The sequence below is a fragment of the Simochromis diagramma genome, unplaced genomic scaffold (genome assembly GCF_900408965.1).
Source record: "Simochromis diagramma unplaced genomic scaffold, fSimDia1.1 OVJJ01000402.1, whole genome shotgun sequence".
Lineage (NCBI taxonomy): Eukaryota > Metazoa > Chordata > Actinopteri > Cichliformes > Cichlidae > Simochromis > Simochromis diagramma.
The window spans coordinates 2834224-2853889 of record NW_024386972.1 but is presented as its reverse complement, the minus strand read 5'-3'; the positions used below and the strand labels follow the sequence as shown (position 1 = coordinate 2853889).

At 40.3% G+C, this 19666-nt stretch overlaps 1 protein-coding gene and 1 long non-coding RNA gene across 5 annotated transcripts in view; one reads left to right on the top strand and one right to left on the bottom strand.

Moving 5' to 3' along the window:
• Window positions 1-19666, top strand: part of vti1a (vesicle transport through interaction with t-SNAREs 1A) — a 116099-nt gene that overhangs the window by 56265 nt on the left and 40168 nt on the right. For all 4 annotated transcript variants that reach the window (XM_040039440.1, XM_040039439.1, XM_040039442.1 and 1 more), the window contains one exon: window positions 18141-18211. In XM_040039440.1, coding sequence (XP_039895374.1) covers window positions 18141-18211 — 71 coding nt within the window. The remainder of the gene's footprint in view (window positions 1-18140; window positions 18212-19666) is intronic.
• Window positions 4-18823, bottom strand: LOC120738246. The gene is made up of 3 exons (XR_005696923.1): window positions 18687-18823; window positions 7732-7738; window positions 4-14 (listed from the first exon to the last, which is right to left on the bottom strand). It is a non-coding gene; the product is annotated as an uncharacterized LOC120738246 (long non-coding RNA).

The following is a 19666-nucleotide window of genomic DNA, read 5'->3' as shown; positions in this document are numbered from 1 at the left end:
TACCTCTCCTCCACCTCCTCTTCCTCCTACTTGCCAGACAGGAACAACCCAAACTAGACCACAGCAAAAACGAGGCACAACCCACCTTTTGTTTACCGCTCTCAAAGGTGGATCACGGACCAGTCCTGGTAAGGGATTGTGACAGAGGTGATGTCTAAATTAATGATTCATGCTCTTTCACACGGGCTACAGTAACAGCCCTGAAATATTAATGACAGCTGCAGAATAAATTTGATTCCCTTTTCTCTCTGATTATAATCCACAGGCGCGCTCACACACACATGTTTATTTATGCCCTGGAGATGAGGTATGGGGTCACTATTAGGAGTTCGTCTGCACACGTAGACACACACGCGCTCTACTTCCCTCTCCCTTTTGCCACTTGCTCTTGTGTACCACCTCATTGTTTTGGAATATGTACATATTTTTCACATGTGGTGGGCGAGTGGGCTATATATTATACATTATATGCTTGTGCCGTCTAGGTATGATATACTGTATGAATTCTGCACATCTGCCAAGCAGAGTTTTTGTTTGTTATTGTAATTAGGCAAGGGGCCTATTTCATACTTTTTTTTTTTTTTTTTTTTTTTTTTTTGGAGAGCATGACCTGAGTGGAGCAAAGAGGATGCAGGATGTATTACAGCGCTGCTACCTCTTGGTGGAATTTCTGTTTTGGGGTGATCTGACTTGCAAAGCAAGACACGCCTCTGTTCAGGTCATGCCACTTTCGGATTTAGTAACTCCACTATTGGGGGCTTTTCGGGAACATTGTCAGTTTCACGGTGCTAAAACAACTTTTGGCAAATGCTTTTAGCAATTTCGGCTTTCTTGCCAAGTCATAGACAAGACTGGGTACTCACTATGTGACATAACTATAGAATAAAGTATGCTGCAAGTTTTCTTAGTATAGCTATAAGTCAGCAGTCAAAATGACCCGTTCTTTGGCTGTAGACTCTTGACAGCTCTGCGGCAGTGTGACAGTTGTCTGTCATAAAATTTCCCAGATATCACTGCTGTAAGCCTAACTCACAGCAACATAAACTGGGCTTGGTGCACAGATAACTATCAGCTGTTTATGTCTCAACATGTCACCCGAGATCCCTGTCTTTTTCTGTCACCACTGTCCTTCCTTCTGTTTGCCCCTTACTTTTTCTTCTATAATGAGGAATAGAGAACAAACCAACAGGTTCTCTCTCAAAAGTTCCTCCCTACTGCTTTCAAGAACAGAATGGATTTATTACAGTTCTTGCAAATCAGGCATTAGTTAAGTCACAGTGCCTCAGAAGGGGTTAGGTCGAGCAGAAGTACAGTGGTTTTACTGTTTTTTTTCTAGCATCACGCGCGTCTTAGCACTGATTTTGCAGAAGCATTTATGTTAAAATTACTTGCAAATTCACTTTTATTCCCAGTGTTTGTGTCCTCCAGCCTTTGTTTGTGCAATTAAACAAGCGATGTGCCTAATTACACATCATTCAGTTGTCATCTCCTCTCCGGGGACAGGCTCATGAGCAGAATTGTCAGCTCAGGTTTGCTCATTTAAATTCATCACGGTGAGCCAGTGCCGTCTTCTTGCTACTTGCCCGTGTATCAAAGATGAATTGACTGCTATTTTGAATTATCAAAAATAAAAAAAGAGAAGTGTAAGTCAAGATTTGATTTGATGTACATGGTAGCAGTCTCTCTGGGTTAATTTTTCATTTCTCTCTTTTGCAAGAGCCACCAAAGGTATCCACTTTGATTTCAATTGGTTTCTATCCCACAGCAGGTGCTTCGTTTTATTGCGCCATATGGACATTTATTTATAACTTACAAGACTGTCAGGTAATTTCAGGCTAATCTATTTCAATAAAGTTTTATGGCAGTGATGTGTGTATTATATTATGTTACGGCCTGTGGACTTATGCTCAGTCATGTGTCGACGCTATTAAGGGTACGTATTACTACGATGTCGCATGTCATATAATCGGTTTTCCCTGTCTGTTTTGGTGGCGTTTAGCCTTGACTCGCTCAGCCATAGTGCGACATGACAGCGGCCACAGCGTCATGCTCTGTTTGAGGTAGAAAATATCAGTCAAGAGATGCTTTCTTTCTTTTTTTTCTGTGCAGGCAAGCGTGCGCACAGTTTTTCATGTCTGATGGAGTGTATGCAAGCATTCCGTACATGAATATTTGCACGTTGATGTGTGTATTTGTATACGTGTGTGTGTGTGTGCACAATCCTAATGATGCCTTCCTCTGCTACTCTATTGGGCTGTCAGCACGGTGCTGGGGACTGTCACACACAGCACCCCCTCCTCTCCAAATCTTGCTGAGATAGGTCATTTTTCAGTGTCAGGACAGACGATTCGCATTGGCACCAGATAGATCCGGGACACATTGGACTCATTATTCTCTGTTTGCATATGTCTGTGTTGTACAGAAATGCAAGGTGACACGTACAGGAGACTTGAGCTGAAAACTCATAGAACTTTTTGCTGCTTTGTTTCCATTAGCCGAATGCAAGTGCTTTGCTGGGCATCTCAGACGTAGGACAAATATCCAGCTCATCACACAAATCAGAAATCTTATTAGTGGGATAACCGAATGTTAATTTCAGTATCACATCTGTATTTACTTATTTAGGCATTTAGTTCTTTCCCTGTGTTCCTTTTTGAGCCTATTTCTAACCAGCGTTCACATTGCTTTGTCCCACTTTCCCTAACGGTCCCCTTGCCCTCTTAGATTACCAGCCTTGCATTTTCCCATTTGACAGGGTAGGTGACTATGCGGGTAGATATTTGGCAATGTGGGGTAGATGGGGGTCAAGGCCTGTGCCCCAGCAGTGTGGTATTTTAATCTGGGCTATTTGTAATGACAGGCCTCCTACGAGGGAAGAGGAGTGGCAGGTTGAGAGGCTCTGACAGGTTCTAATCGCTGTCAGGAAAAGTAGCTGAAGAATGTGCCAGATATCCCCCCCCCAGTCTCTCTTCTTGTCCTCTCATATAGCTGCTGTTTTGTTGTCTCTCTGACTCCTTGGCTTTCTCTCTGTTTCTTTTGACCTGTGTCTTTTAAAGGTGAGTGAAAGATAGTTGTCTCCAACTATTTTGTTTTCGCTTCTCCTCTTTCTTTATTTTGGCTGCCATCCAGATGCCACTACCTGACAGAGTAATCCCTTCCTCCTCCTTCCTCCTCCCCGTTCCTTGTCCACAGACCTCACCTTCTCTTTTCCACTGCTGTAATTCCGTGGGCTTAAAGAACCAGACCGACCTTGTATAGCGCGAGTCTCATGGTCACTGGCAAGCTTGTCAGTTTATTGTCTTTGCCAGAGAAAACAGGCCCATATGTCCTGCACGTATTTTTTTATCTTAACTTTTATCTCAACTGCCTATTTGTTTATGCAAATAATTTATGTACGCTACACACTGTTCCAAAGTTGTCATGTAGTCTTGTAAAGCCCCCCAAATACCAGTAAATATGTTAAGAATTTTAACAAATGCTTTTTTTCCCCTTTTTTGTTTTTAGTAATTAAAAAAAGGCACATATTGCATCTTGGAAAGGCATATATTGACACAATAAATTAAACTTTTTCCTCATTTCCCATTCAGCAAAAAAAAAAAAAAAAAAAGTCAAAATAAAAAAAAATATAAAAGTGGTTCAGAGAAAAACAAGATGGCCAATAGAAGTTTTCAGGTTCAACACATACTTGCTGCTCTGCCTCTTTTCTCCTTTGGCACAGGACAAGGGTGGCCAAGCTTTGCCCAGGTGCCGTCTGTGCCATTGGCGCTAAAGCGAGGAGAAGCTGGCACACTTTGGGCATGGCTGCAGCCCCTTCTTCCTCAAAGGCTTGCCTCGTCTCCCTTCTTTCCCCTCATGGTCCCTGCTGCTCCGTAGCCCAGGGAGCTCATTAGGCCAGACTTCCTCTTCATTTAATCCATTTTTCATAGCCTAAAAAACAGTCCCTGATCTTAAAAATCCTGGCTAATTTAAGCCTGGATGTTGGGGAAAAGAGTGAAAATATCATGAAAAAAGCAACCGTGTGCATGCTTTTCATATATCTGATGTCAAAATTAAATGTTTTTATAGTATTAGTGTGGCCAGAACAGGAAGATGCAGAAGCAGCACTAATATGAGCTGTTCTTGAGCAGAGTTTTAGACCTCAGTAGACGGTATCCTATTCCATCCACTTCCTTGACTTTTGTTTGTCGGTCTTGGGGGAGACCGATGTGTTAACTTGGCTTAATGAAAACATTGGTAATAACATGCTCCCTCTCCGTGTTCCTTTAATTATGTATCTCCAACTGGATACCAGAAGGCCCCTGTAGGATTCCAGCTCCACTTGTTGTAGAAGTGGAGTTTCATTTGTAACTAAGCTCCTGGTGGGGAAGATCTGTGTAGAGAAACTAACTCGTTCTCTCATGCTTGTTCTCTCCCTGAATCTCTGTCTCCCTCCAACCTTATGTAATTCCTATCTGTCTCACTTAGTTATTGATCAAGAGAAACTTAAATATATATTGCTTCTTTTGGAAAAACACACGATCAAGTATTGGTATTTCCATTGTAAGTGTACTGTTTTTACAGATTCTGTTGTACATGTGACCATTGAGATTCCTCACGCTTGTACAACTTTCACATTATATCCACATAAACACTGCCAAAGTTAACATCCTCAAAAGTTGTCCAAGGCTTTGTCCTTTATCTCGCTACGAGGACAAAGGGTTTTTTTTTTCTTCCCTCTTCCCAGGCAACCATCACAGCATTAATATACCTCCCAGGTATAAAGTGTTGATGAGTGCCTGTCTCCTCAGGCTGACACTTATTTCACCAAAGGTCTCAGAGCAGGGGGAGAGGAACACTGACAGTAGGGATGAAAAAAAAGAGAGCTGCTTGCATACCCAGCCAACGGATGTGGTGGAATTGTTAAGCAGTCTCGGCTGCCCTCTCGTTAGCCTCCGAGATGCCTGGTGACAGAGGTGAGGCAGCAAAAGTTGCGGTAGGTTGAGAGTGGGAGGGTCAGTGCCCCTAAGGGTACCATGCCATGGCCGTGCCAGGCCAGGACCCTGTGCCACTGTCTCCAGTGCCTCCGCTGTCAGCATGCCCTATGCCCCAGGCCACTTCGGAGAGGGCACGTGGGGGGCTGTCACGCGTCGGCCTCAATTACAATCACAGGATGAAGCATACGAATAAGGCCCATTGTCACGGCTCATACAGCAGGTGTAATGGCTGTAATGTATCATAAAGTATCGCCAACGTAAGGATGTTTGCAAGAGATTTAGTGGCCATAGATTTTCTTTCTTAACCAAATCTGCATAACCCTAAAGAAATCTACCAATATTTCAATTCACGTTCAGTTTTTCGCTTAAACTGTTACTAATCTTTTTAGCAAGACCTACATTAAAAACATATTTTCCGCTTAGCCTTTGACAGCACTGACAGCACTCTAACATAAAATCTTACACATTAAAAAAACCAAAAAAAACCCCACAAGCATCTTGGGATAGTTTTCTTCTTCTTACACATTTAGTGATCTTGAATTTTACTTCCATTTTCAGTGCATTTTTTCTTGGTTTTGTTAAAGTTGTCAGAGAAAGTTATCAAACCGCTTGGGTTTGCCTCTATGAATCTATTGTGTTTCGCATAAAACCTTGAGATATAACCTTCAAGGCGTTGAGCATAGTGTGGTATTTTTCCTGTGTGTACCTAAAACTATTCAGACTAAAAAAAAAAAAAATAGTGGGCTCATGTGGTATAGCTGTAGGTGCACTTTCAAAAAGAAACGATTAGTTACTCTGATTTTATACATTTAACTTATCAAGTGAAGCGTGTCCTTTGCAGTTTTCATGTGACAAAGCAAAAGTTACATTGATAATCAGTGTTTGTCACCAAAATGCATTGTGTGTATATTTCATGGCTGATAGAAATGTTAAGTGTATTTTTGTTCCTGAGAATTATTATTTATATATTTAAAAACTGTATTGAAAAAAATATACCCATGCACACAACAAAGAACACATGTTAGGGTAAAAACAGTTCACATAAAAATAAAACAATCTGACCATTTTACCCCTCCCCCCCCCCCCCATTTCATATTTTAATATTTATATTGTTTACGTCCATCTTTGCAAACTTGAGGATTGATGTATGTTAGTCAGATGCTGTAAATGTTTACGCTTAGGTAAATATAAATATCACAGCAGCATCTATTAGCCGCTAATGAGGTCTGCTAATTCAATTCAGTTTTATTTATATATTGCCAAATCACAACAACTGTAGCCTCATAGCGCTTTGTATTGTAAGGCGAAGACGTTACAATACAAATACAGAGAAAACACCAACAATCACACAACTCCACCTGAGCAAGCACTTGGCGACAGTGGGAAGGAAAAAAACTCCCTTTTAACAGGAAGAAACCACTTTTAACAGGAGGGGCGAGGGTGAGGGGGAGGAAGACGGGAATAAAGACAATGCAAACTTCTAAAATGCACTGTAAAGCTGTGTTTGTGACACTAGTTAGTTGAAATACTTCCAGCTCTTCTGGTCTGATAAATATACTCATGAGTAAAATCGCAAGTATTACAAGTGTCTGCTGCATCACCAGTGCCATTTTTTGCATGTGCTGAATTGCTCTGTCTCAGTAAATGCAATGAAAGTATTTGGGTTCTTGGTTATTTTCTCCTTTTTCTACCACATGCTGATCTCCACACAGGATCACCACACTTGTATAAGAATTCAGCATATTCGTATTAGATTCTTACTATAGAGTGCAGTGGCCATGCCAAGCTGCGGCTGTTCCTGTCAATCATGGAGGGTTGCATGCCATCATCGTTCCCCTGAAGAGAAACGACACTTGGCTAAAAGAACCACAGTGTGTAAAAGTAATTTTTGTCCCACCTCCTGGTGACCAACCTGTCTAAACAACATTATGGCAAGATTAGCTTTGTCAGATGGCATACATTATTCATAAGGGGAAAATGAAAGGTATCTAAGGTTGTATTATTACAGACTTGATGACTTTTCAGTGGGTCTTTCTTTTTTCTCCGCGGTAAATCTCACCCTTATACTGTAAAACCCACAGGGAGCTGCCACAATTGTAGAAATTCTCCTCAATCTCTTTGTCTACCCTATTCATCAGCAACCTTTTAAAAGAAGAAAGCAAATTATTTTGCTCAGCAGATACAATTACAATGTGTATTACTCTGTTATAGATTAAAAGCAAAGGACTTTCTTTAAAAGAAAGAGTCTGAGACAAAAGAGAGTGACAGGCTGGGGAGGATTTAAAAAAAGAGCTGCAGAGTTTGACAATTGAGTTATAATATCATGTCCTTTATGAATAATTAATTTGATGGCACTAAGGCCCCTCAGAAGGTAGATTAAATTCGTTCTGCCATGTCTTAAAACTTAGATATGCTTCATTAGTGTGGAAAATGGTGGCAGGCATGTTGGGTTTTCACTTAGGCTGTTTTAGTTAATGATGTGGAGCAGGAGACACTTGTCACCCTAGCGCTGATGCACATAGTCATCGATTACATTTGTTTTGGTTACGTTACAGTTGTTTGGTTTAGGAGCATGTTTTTCCATCAATTTCTGCTTGTTGTGTTTGTACTGACACAATTTTCCTGATTTTGCAAACAACGGTGAATTTAAAATGAAAGCAGTTGATATGTGATTCAACTGTGTGTTCTCATCTCCAATTCAAATGAGGTGTTTAACAGAAATTGTATTGGCTATAAAATGCTGCTACAGTTTAATTACAGCATTTCTCAGTTTAATTCAAATTTTTGGTCTCTGTGCTATTTTTAATTAAATATAGAGTTTAAAAGGTTTGAAAACTACTAAGTTCTGCTTTCATATGCTTTGTTTTTCACTTGTCAAAAAACAATGTTGAAACGTTACCAGACATCCTTGCAACAATACAATTTGATTAGATTTAGGAAACAACAATACTTTACTTCTAAAGTTGATTTAAAAGTGAAATGCCTCTTCAAATGTGTCAGATGACCAACAGATTTTAACAAAGACCGCTTACAGCTACACCACTGTGGTCCCCTCACTATAGAGAATATAAAAAAGATGGCTGCCACGTTTTTGTTTTGTTTTTATAAATTGCCACCAGGGGGCGATCTGTGTGGTTGCAAAAAAAGACTTCAGTGTTGTCGATGAGAAAACGACTTTCTGTCTTCTTGACCTTTTGAAACACTTTCCTGAAGACCGCATAGGCTCAGTTGCACATCCCGCTCATATTGAATACAAAAAAAAATTAATTCCATTTTATAACTTTGTTTGTGCTGTTGTTTTATAAATTAGGAGGAGTCTGGGCTACACTCAATTACACTTGATTGTCAATTACAAGTTGTTAACCAGTGAGTCTGCAGTTTCATACTCGGATCTACCCTTTCACGTCACATACAGTTTCAAAACACGATAACACTTTAAAACAGGACTTCGGAAACGAGTGGGTGACGTCACGGTAGCGACATCCATCTTTCATACTGTCTATGGCCCTAACATCTGGGGACCAGTAAGTATTAATTGTCCAGAGGCCTGTACAAATAGACTCAAGGGCTCAACCCCCATGGGAAATATAATTCACATGTAGATGTGTTTAAATGGCTCTTTTATGTTGAGCACTTGTTGGCTGGCAGTGCTCGTCTGTTTCGCTACTGTAAGCATTTTTTAAACAGCCAAGCCACTGAACTTTTACTTTTGAACTATTTGTAACATAATTTTATAACACTTTATGCCATTTCTTAGCGAAACATGAATTCATGGTTGACACTGGTTAAAAATCAAGTCTTTCCTGAAAAATCAACCTTTCCACTATATTTATACATAAACTACTTACCAACCAGATTGAACCTGTTAAGCAATGTCCATGAATGTCTCGTGCTTCGTTCGAAACAGGTTTGTATTACCTCACGAGATCCTTGCAATTACTAAAAGCATATCTATTGTGCGACACTCACATTTAAAGTAAACACTGGAGAATTTTCACGAGCTTTCATTGGGAGAGGATTTGATTCTTCAACACTAGTGGAAAAGTCTAAAGGTAGCAAAGTAAGTTTGAATGAACAATGTACCCTGTGCTCAAGAACTTTGACATGCCATCACATGCCATGTATTCACAGCGGCAGCTGACAATAATCTGTCTTCAACTCTGTGGCCTCGGTCATTGTTAAATGAGGCGCATGATGTGTGTCTCTTTTGTAAGTCCCCTCTGTGCCTCATTCCCCTATAATAGCAGTATTATTTTCCTTTTACCAGAGCAAGGAAGTGTGATGGTATTACCCCAAAGTAAAACACAAACTTCTGTTGTGCTGTCGGTCAGAGCAGCCACTATGACGTCCTGCTCTGATAACAGGCTCCAGTGTTGCTGCCTCAAATGAGATTTTCAGAGCATGTTCGATTTGCTAAAGACAAGTCTATGTATCATGCGCACATAAAAGAGCAACTATTCCCGTGGCATTATGTAATTTAAGCAGATTACTTCTATCAGATTGGACAGAAAATTTTACAGCTAAATAAATTTGGTCTTCTGATACACATCCTACTGAAGAAGAGTATTTCATTTTAATGCTTTTGGCACCAAGAAAGTCGAACCTTCTTCAGGCAAATATTTGAAAAAAGAGTTGTAGGACTTTTTTTCTAGAAGGTGTTTTTAGAAGCAGCCGGCACGGTTAAACGATATCTCTCCAATAGTTGTTTGCCAAGTGCTTCAGCATTGCGTTTACTGTTTCATTAAAAGTGCCCCTTTCAGTGTAACTGATATGAGGATAAAATCTTATATATGCAAATGTTAGAATTATAATGTAATGTTTGTAATGTTATGATGTAAGATCAAAATGTCAGTTCAATTTCTATTAACTTGAAAATCACCAGCTTTTAGCGTGTATAAAATTCTTTAGTGTAACCTCCACAGCTCAGGCATCAGTTTTGGTTTGTTTTTTTTCTGCTCTTGCGGACGTCCTTCATCCGCTCATGAGTACTAATGAATTCAACATTTGTACAAAATAATCTTGGTGCTTCTAACTGTCAGATCCCATCAGTGCATCCACTTCTAATGGGCTGTGCTTTCCATTCAGGCTAATGTTTGATGCCTCCGACAGTCCCATCTCTCTACAGATTGTTTACTTTCAGCTGTGTTTGTTTTACTTAGCATTAATGTAATGAGTATTCATTACGTAAAGTGATCAAGTTGAGACGGGAGGGTGTGGTCTATTTGCTTTGTTATATTCACAAAGAGAAAGCGATCACGAGTCAGGTAGCAATCTGTCGTAGAGACGAATCTGTTCATCAACGAGCAGCATTATCGAGATCATCCAAAGCGATGGCAAATCTTTTGTAAAGGTAAATCACTTTACAGGGAACAGCTGGGCAGTCGAGCCGCAGAAGGCATCCAATCGTCATCAGTTTGAACAGGAGTGGTGATCAAAACAGTCTAGAGACTCCTTTTGTCTGTACTTCACTCGGTGTTTACATCGGTTGCACGATGATGCCAATCCAGTAAAGCATCTTTAACAAGTTATTTCGTTCATTCAGCAACAAAAACCTATAATCAGTAGGTGTTGAAAAGTGTTAAATACTCATAGCATGCTGTAGAAAAATAGATGGAGGCTCCCAACAGACCTTGTCAAAACATGCAAATGAGCCTGACGCCACGTCCGTTTTTGACAAGCATAATTAAGTTGCTCCAATTCAGGACATGTTAATAAAGAAGACTGTAGGCCTCCCCCAGGTCTTCACTAATCATAAAGCCTTAAAGCTTTTGTTTGCACACGCATGTGTGTGTATGAGTTTGTGTGTTGTATTTTCCCTCACCCCCCCTCCCCCCCCCTCCCAATCTCCCATTTTATTGGATAATGAACTGTTGTAGAGTGTTAGATCTCCTTTCGCAGTCTTTCACTGAGTTTGAGGAGATAGGCAGGCACGAGCTGCTCGAGGTGCGGTGTTGTACAGATAATTAAAAGGCAAGAAATTTGTGTTGCGCTCTTTGATCTGCCTGTCAACTTTCTGATTAGAGACGTTAAAGCCTTTAATCAACAGTAATGCGATGATTAACGCTCCTAAACTGTTGAAAACGAACCAGAGGAACGTCAAGTTTTCCCTTTTATTCTTCCCCTGCCTCCATATATCTTTCCCCGAGTCCATTTCCGAGAAACTGGCAAACTTTTCACTCCAGTAGAGGTTGTTAAATAAGATGTTGTATTTGATTAGGACCAACTGACAAGTCGTATTCCCCCTTCATGCGGTTTTGGCATAACTATAGAGCTCAGATGAACTCGGTGTATTTGTCTTCCAAATCCAACAGAATGCGCTTCTATTGATTTTGTCCTGCACTACCGTCTTTATTTACTTTAGCCCCGACTAGATATGGTCATAATGGTATTATAGTGCTTATATGCTGCTGTGCCTTCATGTATAGAGCTACTTCGCTCATTATAAAATCTAATTATTTAAATAGTAGCACTTAAACTCTGTATTTATTATTTAGCTCAACTGTTGCTGAATAAAGTTTAATATAGTAGTGTTTGTTTGTTTTTCCATGTACTATTTTTTTTTTTTAAATCATAGTTGCAGTGCGGCCACCACAATTGTGTGACACAAATGTCAGTGCTATGAATAATGCATACACAAATTAGCTTGTTCGGGTATGAGTTTTTAATTCTATACTTCATACATTTTTTACAATTTCGACCAAGTTTAATCAACACATAAAAAACCCCTTTCTCAGTGATGGAAACAGAATTAATAAGTCAGCTGTGTTTGAGCTTCACAATTGACCAATCAGGATATGAGTTGTGGTGGAATAGGTGTACAGGCTGACCAGCCGTCTGTAGAAATTCCCAGTTTTTTAATTGAAGACCTCAGAAAGCGCTGCTCCTGCCTACACATTGTTGCATGTGGGGCAATCACAGCAAGCACCCAAGTCCATTAGTTTTCATTTGGATGGTTCAGTGAGACTGGTTGATTAAGTCCAGGCAAATTGCTTGTTTCAACCCTCAATCTCCACTCACTCCTCCCGCTTCTCAGCCCTTTGCCACCAGCAGGGTTGTCGTTCAGGTTAATTTAATCTGGTTTGTTATACATTTAAAACACAATAGCTTTGTGGCTGTCTAGATGCCTTGGCGCAGCAGTTTGCTGTTGTTTATTATTGTAGAACTTTGCATATGAATGCTCTAACTGTATTGTTAATTACACTTACAGTAAATATTCAGATTCTATTGTTACTAACCCATGGTAAGAAACGTAATACGTGACTGGTCAAAGTTTGTGCAGCTGCGTCCACAGGGACGTGTAGGTATGGGTAATTTCATAAATGTAAAACAAGCTGTTCTTTTCCAAGACTCATCAATTTTCATTGAATGAGGGTGAAGGGGACTTTTGCTGTTTTTCTTTTTTTGTTTTGTTTTTTAAATGTAAATCTGGCGATCTGAGAATTTGACTTTGAGGCTGAGGTGAAGGGAAAAGAGGAGGGGGAAGCTCAAATGGAAAGAAAATGTAGCTTTCAGTCCTCTCCACCCCAGTTCAGCCTTAAACAAATGGTTCTATTACCAGCTGCTCTCCTACAGGCCCGGTCATTTATACCCATTAAACTTGCGTCTTATCACCCATAAGACGGTCTTGCGTCTCTCCATCCACCAATTGTCTATAATCAGCCATTTAAAACAGCAGCGGAAATTTCTTTTGTGCCTTGCTTCGGTCTGACGGACAGGCAAACGAGCTGGGAGGACGGGGGAACGGGGGAGTAGAGAGGAATATTTTCTGTAGAATGATGAATAAGCCAAGTTGAGTGGCTGACTAACAGAGATCTGTCTTAATCAGAAGTGATTTGTCAGAACAGGAGCTCTGCGGGGTCAGGGCGCAGGCGATGAATAAAACAGAGCCTGGCGGAGTGAAGAAAGGCCCCAGAAATCCACCCTGACTGCCCACCACCACTCAAACACATGCAAGGGGAAGGGCCGATGCATGGGCAAGTCAAGATAGACTGGGATGGTCCAGCTTCACCCTACACAGAATATTCCTTGTTTTAGACTTTTAAGTATCTAATGCTCTATAAGTTCACTATCCCAAAGCTGTTAAAAGATATTGACGTTAAAACCCAAAAAATGTCACTTAGATGACCTCCTTCTTCTAATGAACCACCACAGCTGTCTTTGACTCTTGTTAAATCATAAATTGCTCTCATTGCGATAAAGAAAGTTCCTCATTAACATTCGGTAGAGTTTATTATTATTATAAGTAATCTGTCATAACATCACTGAGCCCCCAGATGCTACATGCCCCTCCTGTGACCTAGCAGTTGGCACCTCTTTATTTTGAGCTATCGCTCAGTGCGAAGGCGCTAGCCTCATGGCCTGTGGGCTCAGCATTACAAATACATCCCATTGTGGGTACAACTTTGATGGGGGTGATGAAAGTGTGTCACCCGGCAGCTGTAGACTTGAAAAGTCCTTAAAAAAAGCTCCTCTGAAAGTGTACAAAGACAGGTAACTTTATTCACCTGGGAGTCACAGGCATACAAGTTGACTGCCGCACTGTGTGTGTGAAAGTGTGTTTGTGTGACTGATGGAGTTTGAGAGAGAGAAAATGCATGGTCTTACATTTTTTAGGCCCCTCCTTACTTCCCCCTCAGCCCTCCCATAGGTTTCCATGGGTTTGTTGGAGTGTATGGATTGTGTCTGGATACAAGTGTGTGTGGTAACCTTCAAAAAGTGGTCTGAACTGCTTAATGAAAAGGAGCTGTGCTGAGCCTCAGAGCACACCACTGTCAGGTCTTGTCCCCTTTTGGCTCAGGGGAGAAGGAGAGCAAGCAAAAAAAAAAATGCACCACCGAAAAAGAGACAGGGGCCCTCACACAGTGTATACGCTATGAAGCACATTGTGTGAAATAGATGATGGCTCCAATTAAATGTGTCCATGGACTGGAGAAAAAAGTTGAAGGCTATAGAGGTTTGGACTTTATCCAAATTGTTAGTTGTTTGAGCGGTGTTGTCCTAAGCAATGTGTGCAGATAAGGGCAGGTTATGGTTTTTATTTACACAGACATGTTTTTTTTTCTTCATAACACAAGATGGTGAGGGAAAGTAAAGCAGACCTTTTCTGTTGTCATCAAGTAACTGACAATTCTTCTTTATTTCGGTTTGTTGTGAAATGCCAAAAATGTTTGACCTAATTCCCTAAAGCCTAAGATGTCATCAAAATGCTTAATTGGTTATCGGTCCAACTTTCCAACATTCAGAGATATTAAGTTTAATATTGCATATGACTTTAGGCAAGGTGCTCACACTCTACAAAAATTCAGTGTCTCAGCCAGTCTGAACACACAAATTTAAACTGAATATTATTACTATTACTACTAATATTAAAATGATAAACGCTACAAGACAAAAATGCTCATAGTTACAGCTAAATATATAAAACAAGGTATTAAATTACAAGTAAAGAACAAAATGCTAACAGAAATTTTTTTTAATATATTTATAAAAATATTCTAAAAGGGATTCTCTTATGATGTCAGTAATTAAAAATGTCTTCCATCCTTACTGGATGCCATCACTTACAGTTGGTACTATCCCACTGATGCTGGAGACTATGGGCATTTACTTCTTTGCTTATAATCTATGAGTCTTTCTTTACTTATCAAATTAAATATTCCACACTGCCATTATTTCACCCCAAGCCTCCTCCTTCCTCAGTGTTGACTTCCCTGGCTTCCTCCTTGGACACTTATTATTTCATTTTCTTCATTTGATCTTTGTCATTTGTTTTGTTGCAGACAAACCTGCACGTTTCATAAAGCTGACAGTAATTGTGCCTGTGAACTTGCGAATGGTTGCCTAATATATACATATATGCTATAAATAAATGTGCCTATCCAGTACTCAGTCCCTTCTTATATGAATATATTAATCTTTATCTATAATAATTTAACCACACCATTCTAAAAGCATTCCTTTTTATAATACGTCATTCTATACAATTATCTGTTTCCAGTTGCAGTCCTTTCAGAGTTGTTTTTCATGGTGTTGTAATGGTTTTGTTTCTTGGTGGTAAAGTGTAGTGGAAACAATATATGCGGGTTGGTTGAGGTTTTTTTAATACATTTGGAGCTGACAAAATATCCTACTCCAGCTATGTTCGGCTTGTTCAAGCTTTATAGATTACATTACATTGCACCTCATACTCTAGTAAAGCTAATTACCCAGTAAAATAGCCTTTCCACCCCCCACCCCCTCCCACTGCCATGTAATTCTTAACAAAAGGTTGTGATAAAATACAGCAGGGCTCTGCTATGTCAATAGTCTTTCCGTGTATTTAAGGGAGAGAAAAAAATCGTAACACAGACATTATTTTCCCCTCAATCTAATTTGTGCCTTCAACTTTTCTATACTAATTATTTTCTACAGTTACATTACAGGAGCAAGTTAAATTAAGGCTCTCTGGTGCTGATGTAAATGCAATGTAATGGAATAATGGGCTTGTTAAATGGACCTTTGGGGGACGGAGATCTTTAACAAGAGAGTCAGAGCAAGGCCTCTGGGCCAGGGTTATTTAAATTGTTAATAGCTGTTTAAACAGGAGGGGAATATTTTATACACTAACGAGCATTAAGTCAGGAGCATTAACAGTGAATTATTTTGCCTCTCGGTTTTGTTTTTATCAACTGTACTTTTTTCAGTTTTTTTTTTTTTTTTTTACATAGCCTCCATATTTGTCGTGGTCATAAATTGTGTGTTTATTTAGATTTTATGCAGTTAAACATCCTATGCAAACTTGAATATGTAATATGTCAGCATTGCAAAGGGCAGAAAAAACTACCAAGCAATTTAAGGTAATTTCATCATGAGTTTATAGCTTGGATAATAGGGACTAGTTTGCTGTATTTCTTTCCACGAGTGGCGATAGCTTTGGGTGAAAGTATATGATTAAGATGCAGTACAGGTCACAAAATGGGAGTCTTATTTTTTTTTTTCCTAAAGTTGTTTTTTTTCCAGTAACTAATGAAGATTTACACAGAACTAGTCAGCAGGAATGAAATTAGATGAATGCAAGTGTAGATGCATGCCAGAGAATGAGTAAGGAAAGGGTGGATGCTTGAGATCCAATCAACACAATACGTCCTTTGGGGAGATGATGTGTATACCTCTGAAGTCAGTGTAGGGGAAGAAAGTCATAAAGGAATGATGGGAAATTTTTTTTTTGGAGGACTGGAGAGAGACCTGACAGTGAACAAAATGTTAATCATAACAAGCCAACTCAAAATACTATTCTGGTGACTGCAAATGATTTGACGCAGCTGTGCTCATGGCTGTCCATCCAAGATGCCATGATTGAGCTTATGCAGTGTCTTCAATGTCATTTTCTTGTAATAACATATTGATTTCTTTTAATAGAGGAACATCTTGGGTAATGACAGAAAAATAGAAAGGCAAGGTTGTGCGTTCTTGCTCCCTCCCAGTAAGGTTACAAAAATGGACACAACTTAAACAAGACTCGTATTGTGATTTCCTTTTTTTTTTTTTCCAGCAGCTGTTAGATTTGTCAAGGACGGTCATTCACTTGTGGGTAGTGTATACAGTCAGCATGGAAAATGCATCCACAACAGACTCGGTTGTAGGTCCAAACCATAATCGCAAAACACGCCTTCGTGCACAGTGTCTGTAACGATTGCTTAAGTACCTGGAGCACAATGTCTTAGGAGGTCTTTTCTTCCTCTACCTCATCCATCTTTTTACACACTGCAAACCTCTCCAATAATGCACTTGCCATCAAAAAAGAAACCCTCTGCTGCTGCAGTGCTTGTCACACTCATTTATTTAAAAAAAAAAAAAGAGCCACAGCCCTGACAGAGATGGATAGATGTGCTTATTTGTCTCTTTAACAGAAGATTTCCGCTTCAACTCCTTCCCTGTTTATCCCTTGTTCTTCTCCGTTCGGGACGGGGGAGGGCTTGTATTTTTATGGTTATTAATACCTGCGCTCAGTCTTTTAATCTGCCCTATTTGTCACATGTGACTGTCTGACTGCACTGTTTAATCTGGGTATCCTTCAATCTGTCTCGTCCCAGATTAGAAATTAATGAAGGCAGGAAGAGACACATTTGAGTCAGTTACAGTGCGAAGGGGGTAAAAGGGATGGGATGAATGGGAGACGAATGTCGTTCATTTGACAATGCTTTCTCTTTTTTTCCCTGCGTCTCCCTGATCCCCGTTCTATGCCGCTCTCTCTCTCTTTCTCTCCCCTCTTGTTTAGCTGCCAGATGTAGCCCATTTTTGCACTGCTCCCCCCAAACAGGCGCTCAGCACGTGGGCCCTTTGGTGTGCGGCACCTGTGTAGTGTAATACAGTCAGCAACTGTGTTGTTTATTCCGGATTTGTTTGGTGCGCTTGAAAGCCTGTCTTTGATCCATGCAAAGATTCTTCACTCTTTTTTTTCTCCCCTTTTTCTCCTGATTCATCCTCTGCCTCTCTTATTTTTAAACACTAATGCTCTAGCAGTATGGTTACATTGATGGCACCGGTGGGTTTTTCTGGTGGTGGTGGGGGGCATCTTATTTGGTTTATCTTTTTTTTCTTTCCCCCCGCCTTTCTTTTCTCATTCCCAAGGGACAGGAAAATGACAGTGACCACTGACAAGCTTGTCAGGTGCCTTGTCGGGGATGTTTTATAACTGTGCGTTAATGTGTTTACAACTACAACTGACGAGAGCCATTTAAAAAAAAAAGGGAAGAAAAAAAAGAAAGGAGTAATGAATATTGCATCGGCAGAGTGGACCCCACTGGCAGGCTGGATGCTGGGATGTTGTTGTCTAGAACTTCATGTCTATTTACTCCAGCATCTTAAGAAAGTTCAACACTTCCCTCAGATGCAGTATTCTTCTGTCTGTCTGTCTGACACTCCTAGACAGCAATGTCTGTGTACACACTGCACAAATATTACACATACCCAAGTAGGTCCAGATGTGGAAAAAACAAAGCAAATTATTTCTACATTAATCATGATGGTGAGAATGATTGACAAATAAGAGATTACAGCTAAAGTGAGTGCAAGCCAGGCTTTCGCAATCACCTAATCGTTCATTTGTTTTATTTTATTTTATTCATTTCATCACATGGCGGAACTTTTTGGACCTGCCATCTTATGCTGGATGCTCTTTTCTTGCAGAACAAGTGGGGCAGGAGATTCTTGCCAACCTGCACAGTGACCGTGAGAAGATCCAGAGAGCTAGAGAAAGGGTGAGTGCACACCTGACACCTGCGCACACTCGCGCATCTGTTCTAACAAGTGTTCGTGAAACGGTAAGCCGTTACGGCCAACATTTGCCACTTTTGTACGGCTTCTCACGTAAACACACAAATGAAAGCTGCCTCACACAACTGTGAGATACACCCTCCTCGGCACGCACTAAGTCAGCAGATTTATATAACGAGAAGGAGCTCAGTGTGCCCGTTTATGGATGGCTGTGTTTGGCATTCGAGTAGGTGTTGCTGTCAGTTCACAGTTTTTTGTTTTTTGCTTTATTAGTGACGTCAGCTCCTTTAAACACAACTGTCTGAAAGATATCAAAGCATGCAAATGTTTTAAATTTCAGTGAAAGTAAGATTGAGGTAATTGCGTTCAGACTCAGTAGTGTGTGTGCTGCTCTTCTCTTGGACCTGGGCCCCTGCAGCCACATGTTAAATGAGCAGTGACTAACATTGGTGTTTTAACTTTTGTCCGGTCTTCCTTCTCCCACCCCAACCGGCCGTGGCAGATGGCCGCCATCCCTGAGCCTGGTTCTGCTGGAGGTTTCTTCCTGTTAAAAGGGAGTTTTTTTTCTTCCCACTGTTGCCAGAAGTGTTTGCTCATAGGGTCATATGATTGTTGGGTTTTCTTTGTATGTATTATTGTAGGATCTACCTTACAATATAAAGCGCCTTGAGGCGACTGTTGTTGTGATTTGGTTCTGTATAAATATATAAAACTAGCTAAAAATAAATAAACCAGACTAGATAAGCAGATAAATGCTGTTATTAAAACTCGTTTTTAATCATTTGAGGCTTTTATACAGGATGAAGTCCAGTTTATCTTTTAAAATTATTGAACGTCTCATTCATGCTTTTACCACAAAGCGTCTGGACGACTGTAATGTGCTCAGTGTTGCCCTTAACAAAGCACCTAAAATGCTGCAGCTCATCTTTTAACCAGAACCCATAAACGTGAGCACATTTCCCCTTGCACATTCTTGCTCCTTTTAAGATGTATTTTAAGATTTCATTATGTGCTTTTAAAAGCCTTAATTGATCAGCACCGCAATACATATCTGAGCTGCTAGCTCCATATGTTCCCCTCAAGATGAATTGTACAGCACTTTGTCAAACTTGTGTTTTTCAAAAGTGTTTTATAACTAAAATTGGATTGGATAAAATGTTGAAATATGGCTTTCTTCCCCCCTTTGCTTCCTTTCACTTAAAAGGGGTTAACTTTGCCACCTGCCGTCCTTCCTCGCCCACCCTCCTGCACTTTTCCTGCACCCCTCTGCCGTTTCGCTCCATCCTTCCAACTTTTCCTCAGAGAGCCCTCCCAATCCTTAGTGCTTCCCCTCCTTACGTACAGTCAGCCAAACAGACAGGTAGGCAGAGACAGAAAAGACCAAACACAGGAAGGGGGCCCAGCCCTGTTGGCCCCCTCAACGCAGAATGCTTAAAGAT